The sequence below is a fragment of the Stegastes partitus genome, unplaced genomic scaffold (assembly GCF_000690725.1).
Source record: "Stegastes partitus isolate 25-593 unplaced genomic scaffold, Stegastes_partitus-1.0.2 Scaffold766, whole genome shotgun sequence".
In the NCBI taxonomy this organism is placed as follows: domain Eukaryota; kingdom Metazoa; phylum Chordata; class Actinopteri; family Pomacentridae; genus Stegastes; species Stegastes partitus.
The window spans coordinates 35,257-46,843 of NW_007578497.1; the positions used below are offsets into that span (position 1 = coordinate 35,257).

An 11,587-nucleotide genomic window follows, 5' to 3' on the forward strand; every position below is an offset into this window, starting at 1 on the left:
AGGGTTGAAATTTTTCCTTTTCCAAGTATTACAAGGAGTGCCCTTTAAAGCAGGGGTGTCCAATCCTGGTCCTCGAAGGCCGCAATCCTGCATGTTTTAGATGTTTCTCTCTTCCAACACACCTGATTCAAATGATCAGGATGGTTATCAGACTTCTACAGAGCTTGATGATGAGCTGATCATTTGAATCAGATGTGTTGGAAGAGGGACACATCTAAAACATGCAGGATTGTGGCCCTTGAGGACCAGAGTTCGACACCCCTGCTATAAAGGGTTAAAGCAAGAACCTTCTGAGTTACCTGGATCAGGATGGAGTTTCTTTTTTTGGACAATGTGTTTCAATTACCTCACCTTTATTCCCTATTAGCCTTCCTCTTCCCAAAATGGAGTAGGACGGCGTCTCCATGCGGCCAAACCGGGTGACTTTGGCATCGATGTGGTACCTTGGTCCTGGGCTGGAGTCCACAGAGACCACTACAGAAAACAAAATCCATAAACCATCCAGTTTGTCATCGATAATCAATATGAAATCGTTTCATAAAAGCTTTTTAAGACACTATAATGCTAACATTTGACTTTTAGGCTCTAAACTAGGCCCCTGTTGACCATCGTATTGATTAAACATAGTTTTCGGTGAGATTTGCAGCCTGACATGTGAGAACTCACTGGCGCTGCTCATGCGGCTGTGGAAGGAGTACGCCGGGCTGCTGGGTTTGGTGAAGTCATGGTTCATGTATCCGACTGTAGGGGGCAGAGCGTAGCGTCCAGGGCCTGGGCCTGACAACCAGGAGGAGAACACTGATGAAAATGATGCAACAGATTGGGCTCCTAGCAGCAGTATAGCACACCCGCCGCTCTTTGGCTCCGGCTGCATCGTTGCTGATGATTTCCATATGGAGCTCTTTGACTTATTTTCTATGGTTATGCATTTTAACGTTCTTCCTCCGCTTGTTTGGGAATGAATTCTAAACAAAGTCGAAATCTCAAACAAGTATGGAGCAATGACTGTATAATGCTGTGAGAGATTTCAGAGCAAAAACAGTTAGGCTATAATACAATCCATGTGGATGTACAACACACACACACACACACACACACACACACACACACACACACACACACACACACACAGCCTCACACGCAGGCACACACATTTCTCAGACTGACCTCTTTCTCTTGCAGAGATAATCGGCCGTTTCTTCACCACCTCCTCCATACTCTGACAGCTTCTTTCTTCCTCCTCCCTCGTCCTCGGCTCTTCTTTTTTGGGTCCGCCGTCACTTCAGACACTTCTTCCTTTTCTCGTGTGGCTCTGTCCAGGTGAGCCGCAGCCTCCCAGGCTCAATTATTCATGAGCGTGAGGTGAAGAAATCCTATCTTGACCGAGAACCTGCAACGCCCCAGCTCCTTCTCCACCTTCTTTTCTCCTTTCCACCTCCACCAGGATGCAAAAAGTCAAAGTTCAAAAGAGGAGAACCAGTGATTCTTTGAATTATCTTAAAGAAAGTTTGATGCAGAACAAACTCAGCTCTGTGGATGAACAGCTCATCATGAGCACGGTTCAAGGGAAAGTGTTGATGTTGAATCTTAGGGTACTGTAGCACTAATCATATCGGTAACATGTAATGAAGTTAATTTGTCATTCAATTCCGAGGCATTGGGTTACTGCTGCTGCTGCAGCATGTGTGGGGAACCTCCCACTACAGTATGCATGCTGTAAGTAACAGCATCTGAGTACACATGCTATTAAAAATGAAAGAAGTGACAATGGTTCGCTGACAAGCTGAAAATTACTTTAATGAATACCATTAAGCATTAAACATCAACTGTTATTTTCCTCATTAAGTACATTTAGGTGGTACGAGTACTTAAGAACACTAATAACTACTTTTCATGTATTTGTCGAGGTTGGACTTTGTCGCCTTTTTCCACAGAAACATTTGTTCTAATCGTATAAGTGGCTGCACAAAACTTTTTGGGATGTGGAGAGGGGCTGAATCTTACATTTCCCTTCATCAAATAGGAAAACCTTCCTCAATATTACTAATTTTGATTAAAACTGAAATAAGAAAGGGCTAAAAATGCTTTCTAGTTTATAGAACTCTCACAAAAATCAAACCCTTTTTAAAAAATACCCTCATACATAGATAGAACCGGCTCCCCATATGGCCAAATAAAACTTTATTACCTGTGCTGCAACCCAGATTTTTGATGCACCTATTTGTTTTTTTTAATACACCAGATTTCTTGAGGAAATGCATCAGAATCAGATAAAATACACCTGCTGCTGTCCTAAAACATAAGATGTTTGGGCCTTTTCTGACTTCTTAATAAATTCAGTGCAATTCATAATCTGTAATAATAATAATAACTTTTTTCGACTAGATGTGTAAATTCTTGTATATATTTGTCTTATTATCTTGTTTTATTTTTATTAATATTTATTGTATTTCATTCTTTTCTTTCTTTAGTTATTTTACTTTATTTTTATTTTATTTTTTAATTTTCCTATTTCTAATACTCGTGCAAATTCCCAGGGCGACACCAACAGCCGAAACCAAATTGTATGTTGTGTACGTACTTGGCCATTAAAGCTGATTCTGATTCTGAAATTACTTGTGCACACACTATCACCTAAGTTGGATTTTAAATGGATTTTTTTTTTCTTGTCATAAAGTTTTTTTGTGTTGCTGCTACTTCCACTTACATAAATGATCAAACTTCTTCCCCCACTGCCAGGACTTTAACAGTATTTATCATCCTGGATGTAGAAACTTGCTGGAATTTAGTGATAAGCCAATAAAACAAGAGAATATCTGCAAGATTGGTTTACTAATATGCTGTATATTTTGCCAAAAAATAAATTTAAAAGTGTTTTATGCATGAAAAGTTGTGTCTCGATTGAAGAAGATTTTGTAACCTAAGAACGGGTGTGCAGCCAAAAAAAAATCTCCTCTGTATGCCACATTGGACGGCTCGGTTAGCACCCACACATCATCTGAACAGTGCCAGAAAAGCCCAGAGGAAGGTTAACTGACTGAAGATGTTTGATCTCCAGTGTCAAAAAAAAAAAAAAAAGAGAAATTCCCTCCTCTTGATCTCTTATTCTACTAATTCTTGAAGGTAACTAAAGCCTTTAGAGCACAGCCATGACCACGAAAAACAGCCCACACTGGTTAAATATTAAGCACCAGTGACTGACTGGTCACAAGCGCAGTAACAAGACTCTGTTGTGTCATCAGAAAGAGAAGAACTCGCCGCTCAGGTGGGTCCTGACAGGAAACACGACTGATAGCTCAGGTTTCAATGCAGCAAGCAGTGTTCAAAGGTGGAGCTCATTGTTGTGGAGGGAGGAGATGCAGCCTGGATTTACAAGAGAGGTGTCAGCTTTTTGTTTATCTCAGAAGTCAGGTTTTCAGATAGTTAGCAGAGGCTCGTTCACAGATTTACAGTGAATGGCGTTTGGTGGTTTGTTAGGACAACGCTGAAGAAGGGAATAAATAGATTTAGAGGCTGTATTTTGTTGTGAGGTTTAGACTGATTCCTCGGTCCCAGATACTCCTGTTGATACCTGCAAACATTTTCCTACTTAACAACTTTTCCAGACATTTAAATAATTTGACATTCCTTATATGGTTCAATTATTGCATCCATCCATCTATTATCTATACACCGCTTAATCTTCACGAGGGTCACGGGGGGGCTGAGCCTATCCTAGCTGACTTAGGGTGAAGGCAGGGGACACCCTGGACAGGTCGAAACAGCCGTGAGCCAGCTTCGAACTCATGACCTCCGCATCGGGACCGTTGCCCGATACGGGGAGTGCCGGCTCAACCTACTGAGCTATTGCGGCACCAATTATTACATGCTTGTTGAAATACTTTAAGTTTGGGCTGCAATTTCTGTTATTGCCATAATTCTTGAACACGTTTGGCATCGTGTGCATGATCGCCTGCTGTCACAGTGTGGATTTTTTTGCAGTTCTGGACCCATAATGTGCCGTGTGAAGGCCTTGCAAACCCATATAGATGTCTCAGTTTAATAAAAGCAATGATAAAAGCTGTAACTTATCCCAACTTTGCAGGTGGAAAAAAAACCCAATAAAAGAGTGCAGGACAATCAAATGTGGTCCTGATCAGACATGTTAAGTAAGAACAGTTGTTGCACTGGGTGTGTTGGGTTTTTAAGCCGCTTGTGTTCACTTTGTGTTCTGATGCTGGCTGCCAAGGTGTGCGCTAATCTGCAGAGAGCGACAGCGACACCCTGACTCAGCAAACTACAACGAAATACCACAGAAAACTGTTGTAACTCATAGATTCTGGTGTTTCTGGAGAAATCTTTCAAAACATGCGTCTCGTAAAGATTTCTCTACAACTTTGCTTTAATGCCTAAATGCTGAACCTCTTGTTACACAACATACAGAGAATATTGAAAGCAGCAAATCCCCCGTGGTTGTTCTGTTCTGCAAGAGGATATTAATGCTCAAAGACACACACAGGACCATGTGCTTATTTCTGGGGTGAGATATAAATAAAGAGTCGTCCTGATTCCACATGCTGATATTTGTTGTTTTTGTCCACTCAGCTCGCTGTGTGGAAACACTTCAGCTTGGACCAAAATGAGAAGCAGCCGAGTCGTGCTTTTTTTTTTTTCTTTTCTTTCCCATCGTCTCTGATTTGCTACTGTAACAACGGATTTCCAAACCCTGCTGTTTATGGCAACATTTGTTTTTATATATATATATATACATATATATTTATAGAACATCATCAGAGATTGATAACAACTTCAGTCATTGTACAGTCTTTACTAACTAAACATAATTTAAAAATTAAAACATAACTTTATACTTTAAATATGCTGGTACAATTCAGTACAAAAATAAACGCAGTGAAATGTTTCCGTACACAAACATGGCATCAGTCACTTACTGTCACACAGAAACAGACGAATCCTGAGCGAACCAGTTTGGCAAATTATCCACCTATGTAACAAAAGCATGAGTTAAGAAATACTGTGTGATAAACTTGTGAACGCTTGGATTGGAGTTTCCACGGATGCTGAGCGGCCACTAGATGGTGCTTTGGATCCACAGGAGAAACCCAGAAGCTTCTCAGAACACTTTTGGACGAACTTCTGGTTGGTTTGAATCTGTTTTGATCACCTCTGTGCACGCTTAGAACAAACAGAAAGTCCGGGTTATTCATGCTACAATATCATTTGTGAGAGCGGAGTCGTCCACATGGTCCCTTTCCTCGCCACGCCACGATACCAGGATGTCCATGATGAGTTCGCCTTCTCAGTCCGTCCCGGCTGCACATCTTTCAAGTGCTCATATTGACTGCAAAAGATGCAGAAGGCAGAAAATCCCACCGTTTTTTTGTTTTCTCCTCTGGGCGTCCTCTCGCAGCCACAGCTGGTATCCACACAAGATGTCTGCAGCAAATTGTCTTTATAATTCCACTATACGAATACAGTCTCTTTTTTTCCTCATTTGTCACACACACACATCGACAAAAAAAAAAAAAACAGATCACATCCACTCAGTTCTTTTTCTTGACTTGTTTTCTGCTCGAAAAACCAGCATGTGCTATGATTTATCCCCTTGGAGAACCTAAATAAAAAACAACATTTCATTAGACATCAGCTTTTTTTTTTTTTTGCAGAAGGGGCTGCTTTCAGTTTTGTGTGAATGTGTGTGCTTCATCCCTGCGTTGGCGATGCTTACCTACCTGGTTGCGAGCTTTGTGGGATTTCTGCATCAGCACTCGCCACTGGTCGTACAGCTTCATGGACATGCTGCTGCAGCCGTAGGCGTGTTTCCGCACCCAGCCGAAGAACTGCTTCAGCTCCCTGCGCAGGGTGGAGTTGGAGTCTCCGCTCGACTTTGAGTCACAGGAGCCCGACATCAGGCGCTCTGCAGGAAAGATAAACAGCGAGGGGGACGGATAATGAGTTTCACTGGCTTGCGTGATTAAAGGCAAAGAAAAGGCCGGTTCTTTAGGCCCATCACGCAGATGCTTAAATCAGGTTTTCATCCAAAATAAGCACAAATTTTTAACCATGTCGCAGAAAAATTTGCACAACAAATGAAAAGAATTATTCGTAGTAGTTGAGATAATTTCCCATTTTTGTGTTTTTAAATCATTGCAGAAGAAGATGATGTCATTCAAAGTGTTGCAGCCAAATTTCAAATGATGGACGAACAAGCAGGACGGAGATTTGACACATGTTTGTCTCATGTAGTCAATATATGTCCCTAAAGATGACAGGAAAGGTAAGAAACTACTGTTTCACTCTGTTTGCATTCTTACTATAAAGCAAAGAGCCATTACTGCTGATGCTGTAATATTATATCTTAAAATGCTTTATAGTGTTTGAATCGTGAGGCTTTTTATAATTGGGGTTGATGCCATTCAGTAAAGACATGTAAAGTCTTTTAATAGCAAAGTAAGATAATCAAGTCATGCACAAGTACCTTAAAAACCGCTCGCTATCAAAGTTCAAGGAAAAGGAGAAGCCAGAGAGACAAACTTAAAGAGAAGAAAGAAGTGAGAACTGAATGTTCTCCTTCTTGCCCTGATCGCTGTGCTGCTTATTTTTTTTTCTTTTATAAAAGCTTGCCCTCCCAGAAACCCTTGCAGAAATAAATTCAGGTTTTTATGAACTGGCGTTTGTTTTCATAGTTGCGGTCTTTATTCCCATCAGCTACGATAACATTTTACGCAGCAGTTATGTCTGTGGAGGCAACAATCACCAGCGCCCGCAATCCTAAGACATCCAGCGCGGCAAAGGGCACGACATCATACAGACATGATTCCTGTTGCAACCTACTGCAGCTTAAACAGATTACTGACTTTGTAATGTTTGGTTTAGAAATGATTGGATTTGGGTTTATTCTTGATTTGATTTGAGCTGATTTAATTCCATTTGATTGAGCTGCCTTATTTTTTAAAATACTCAGAAAACAAGAAAACAGCACCTCCTGTGTGGCAGCCGGTTTCCAGCAACTGCATGACATGAAGCAACTTTTAACGCGACAAATTGCTGCTGAAAGGGACCAAAAATGCTCGAGGATTGTCGATACTCACCACTGTGGGGCGTGGAAGCAGCTGTCGGGTGGCTCCACTCGCTCCAGATCCCAGCTTTGCGAGAGCCGTAGATGCCCACAGGGTTGCAGCGAACCTGGACGCAATACGACATGAATTAACAGCAGCCAAATCTCATTATTAGAAACTCAGAACACACACATTTGCGTTCGCCGTACCTGGACGAAATACACGGTTCCAGGTCGCAGTCCGGCCAACCTGCACGAAGTCTGGTTCCCGACATCATCCATCACCTACAGCAAAGACACAAACACGGAAGAAGCTGAGCGCCGGAGGTCCGACCGCAGTATTAAATACCAATGGGCATGAACTGTAACACAGGGCAGGATCAAGATGCAGAAAACACAACCGCAAACCATGCACAGACCCAAACATGCATGAACACCACATTGTTTGGTGGCTCCTGATTAGCATGTTTATGAAACTATTTTAATGTAACCGTGCCTCCTGGGTAAAATCTGCTCTGTGTTATTTATTACAGAGCCGGATTGGCTGGAACACACATACAGGTACTCAGACAGACAGACAGACAGCGGAAAAACAGGCAAAACGCTGCAGAGCGAGAGGACGAAGCGAACAGTTAATAATCTTGTCTAATAATCCTCACTTTCTCTCTGGCATCCGGTCTGTAAACACTTGTTAAGAAGGACTCCAGCAGAAAACAGAACTCGGAAATTACAGGCATCAGAAGGCTAACGACGTGATGTTGGGGAAGCCAAATAGGCAGAAGTTACAGCTGAGCGTCTTTTACAGCCATATTGAAGACATTAACAGCTGAGATGTATCCCTCCATTCCTCAGCATGACCTCATGATTAGGGCCGGTTCAGAGGGAAATGGCGCTTTGTTTTCACCACCGAACCCTTAAAGCCACTCGGATTTAAAGTCTCCTCTCTCTCCTCCTTCGAGACGGTATCATCCCTCCGCCGCCTCTCCACTCCCCTCCTTTTCTTTTTCCACTTTGCGAGTCAAGACTTGCTTATATTACATCGGTGTAATTCCCCCTTAATTACAGGAGAATCTTCACTCTTACCCAGAGGAAAATGATTTCTGGGAAGCACCATCTTGCACGGCTGAAGCTTTCACACTGTGTTTTTCATTCATTAGAGGCTTGTATTCGAGGTACAAACGGTGGCTTCGGCCTTCGTTTTTCTTCCAGATCAAAACCTGACTTGGAGATTTATGAGTGATGAGAGTTTTTTGACCGGCCCAACTCTTCTCAATCAGACTAGATTAGAGGTGATTACAGCATTAGGATGAGAAACAGCTGGTGACAGTGTACTGCAGTTACATATCTGTTGGTGTGTGAGAGACAAAGGGAGCAGCTAACATGTGTCCTTGTCCTTTACCTTCCAGTCTTGGCTGTCCTCCAACCTGTAGCGGATCTGGTATTTGGCCTGAAATAAGAAGTCTTTGAGGGCGGGCGGGGCCTCCCAGCGAACGCTCAGCTGGTCCTCCAACTGGCCAACGCGACTGACGGTCACACCTGACGGAGGGTCTGTGGTTACTGGAGGAGGACGAGACAGAACGGGTGGTTACGTAAGAACATCGACTCATTCCAGCTTCTTAGACATCACTTTCTAACAGACTTCTTATTTGAGAGTAACATGCATATATTTAGGGGTTTTGCACTGCTGCCTGGGAAAAGTGATGTACAGTAAAAGTCTGGGACAATGTGATGTTATTAGAAACAAGCAGCTTCTGGGCATTTTATTATGTTTTTTGCTCCTGTCTCATATTTATTCACCGTAGGCTATTATTTTTACAACAACATAAATTCCTGCATCGGCATGCAAACATCACAACCATGGATAGAAGTGAATTCAAACATGTCCTCTGTGCAGTAAAACACATTCAGAATGCTTTAAGATATCAAAAAAATGACTTTTTTTTTATTTGAAAAAACCTGAAATCCAGTATACCCACTATTTTTTTTTTTTTTTAGTTTCCAGGTGAAAAAGCAAGGTGGTTCTAAACAGTATAAATATATTTAACGACTTTATACATTTCTTTTCATATTTGTCCCTTCTCTCCTCTGAGTGAACACAGCCTGCAGTTCACCTGAGAACTCTTAGTTTTAGTCAGAAGATAGTCGACCACTGCTGAGTCACTAATGGCTTCACGGTTGGAACTTCTTGTTCTTCACAGTTTTAAGCATTGATTTCTAACAAAACAGCACCGATGAGCAGCTCGAGAATCATCGGACAATAGAAAATCTGACAATTCTTTCTGTTTATGGTTCTGATAAACGGTGTCATGGTGAACGGCGGCGCACATGGACGCCTTCAGGAGACAGCGACAGCAAACGTTTAGTGTCTCTGTCCCAGACGTGCATTCCACAAAACTTGCTGGTTGAATAATCCTGAATAATCGCTCTCTCATCTTGCCTGAACTACTGTGTATGTGCAGCAAAATGACAATAAACTGGATTTGATTTTAGAAATTGTTCTAAACAATACATGCCGTTCCAACCTGCTGCTGGGTTTTGGGGTTCAGAGAGCTAATGGATGAACGCTTCAACATTTTGGATGAAATCTTGCATTAAAAATCCCCGTTGATGTAAAGGCTGAAAGGATCCCGGTTGGATTTAAAAGCCGAGATTTCATTGATGTGCACAAAACTTTAAAAAAATATATAAAAAAATAAAAAAAGATGAATGCTTGTGTTGCTTATTAATTAGTTGATTCATGTAATTAAAAGCAACTCACAACTAATTTATCAATTATTGGAAAAGTTTTTTTAAAAAATCATTTTATCATTTGATTAATTTATCCCGAAAATATCTACTAATATTTCAATATTTTATTCAATCACCATTATCTAGTTTCCACATAAACTCTCTAATTTCCATGTAACAATATAAACAGGCCTCATTTGTCAGACACCTGATTAGAAAAACTCTGGACGTCAAATTCAAACGGACACACAGATTAATTTAATCACTGCTTGTGACATCATCTCTTTCCCTTAAATACCACCCTTGGGTATGACGCTGGGTGTGACATGGATTCATCGCTGGTGGAGTTAATGTTGTCATTGGCATTTTGACACCGAACTGCACTTCCTCAGATTCCCAGCAACACATCTGCAAAATCTGAAGCAGATCGGATAAACGGATGACGAGAAAAGCTTTGGTTTAGCAGAGAAGATGCTCCTCTATGGTGACCAGCTTTGTTTGTCTGCTGTTTGTCTGTTGCAGGGCCAACAACGAAACCATCTGCTGCTGCTGCATGAAGGCTGACGAGAGCACCGAGGACGTATTTAACCAGCGAAGCCGAGGGCCACAAAACCAAAACAATGAGCTGAAAGACGCTAAAACATTCTGCGGTGCACGAACTCTGCATTTTTAAAAATTTATTGCAACAAAGAGATTTTCATTTTGGGCCATGACAGCTCAGCGGCTTCGTTCTACATCCTAAGGTCACGTTTGCGGGGTCAAGAAACCCATTCGATTTTAATTTAACGCGGTAGGAGTGATGTCTTCATGCATAGCAGCGCATTGAAGGATTGCTCGGCGCTGACGGAGGTTTGCGGTCTCTGGGTGCCTTCACGTCTCTGAAGAGCTGCCTTGTTAGCCGGAGGAGGCCTTTTCATCTGACAACAATTATCTTTTCGACAAACAAACATGCGGCGACAGACCATTATTTTAGCTTTACTCGCATTTTGTTTTGAGCTTTCGAGATCATTTCAATATCAACTTCAGACCCGGAGAGGAAGAGGAGGAGGACGGGGAAGATTGAGCGGAGGGAAAAAGGCGAAGGTTGACACGAGAGGTTTAGAGGTTTTGTTTCTGATCACCAAGAGTTTAAAAACCTAATAGAGACGTGTCGTGTCATATATATTTTTTAAACAACAGTGGAGAGTAAAATTACTTTTTTAAACTATAATTTACTGAAATAACTATATTTTATACTATTACTTCATCAGTATGGGGCAATGAATTACAGCAGCTTTATTTATCTGAATTATTTTAGGTTTAATGAACAAACAGAAAAAGAAAGAAAGAAAGAAAACAAACGTATTTCACCTCCAGATCTCATGACCAAGATAATACATGAATTGTTTTTTCATGAGCCTCAAACTATTTCTTGGAATTCATCAGAATTAGGGACGTCACTTCCTCTTTTTAGAATCATGTTTTTTTACTTCCCTGCTTTTCCACTTTTACTTTGATTTACTTGCTGAATTCTGTTTAAACAAAGTCGCCCAAACTTCAGATGACAGAATAAAGAGGCTAAATAAAACACTGATGTTTTCCACTGCGTTCATAACAGCGACTAAGCTTTGGAAGCAGCAGCGACTGTTCTGCAGATTTGTGTTAAACCTCTGAGGCTGCAGGGAGTTTACTTCCCTGCCTTCTCATTGGCCGACATTTGGACCTGCGGCCCAAGAACGAAACTGTTCACAAGAGTCGAGACTGGAAAAGTACTTTAGTCCACTCTTTTTAATTAAAATAACAGAAGATATATTTTTGTTTAAG

At 41.4% G+C, this 11,587-nt stretch overlaps 2 protein-coding genes across 3 annotated transcripts in view; both read right to left on the bottom strand.

Annotated features, from left to right (window-relative positions):
- The window catches only part of odf3l2a (outer dense fiber of sperm tails 3-like 2a), a 4,973-nt gene extending 3,757 nt beyond the window's left edge, over window positions 1-1,216 (bottom strand). Inside the window, exons 1-3 of the mRNA XM_008291862.1 lie at window positions 1,168-1,216; window positions 667-777; window positions 352-474 (exon numbers count right to left, since the gene is read on the bottom strand). Coding sequence (XP_008290084.1) covers window positions 352-474; window positions 667-777; window positions 1,168-1,216 — 283 coding nt within the window. The remainder of the gene's footprint in view (window positions 1-351; window positions 475-666; window positions 778-1,167) is intronic.
- A 3,493-nt stretch (window positions 1,217-4,709) lies between these two features.
- The window catches only part of crlf1a (cytokine receptor-like factor 1a), a 20,459-nt gene continuing 13,581 nt past the window's right edge, over window positions 4,710-11,587 (bottom strand). The window contains exons 5-9 of one of the 2 annotated variants that reach the window (XM_008291864.1): window positions 8,457-8,614; window positions 7,268-7,342; window positions 7,092-7,185; window positions 5,733-5,917; window positions 4,710-5,614 (exon numbers count right to left, since the gene is read on the bottom strand). In XM_008291864.1, the coding sequence (XP_008290086.1) occupies window positions 5,591-5,614; window positions 5,733-5,917; window positions 7,092-7,185; window positions 7,268-7,342; window positions 8,457-8,614 (536 nt within the window). In that variant the 3' untranslated portion in view covers window positions 4,710-5,590. Of the gene's footprint in view, window positions 5,615-5,728; window positions 5,918-7,091; window positions 7,186-7,267; window positions 7,343-8,456; window positions 8,615-11,587 lie in introns of both variants that reach the window. The other variant, XM_008291865.1, reaches the window with a different exon arrangement.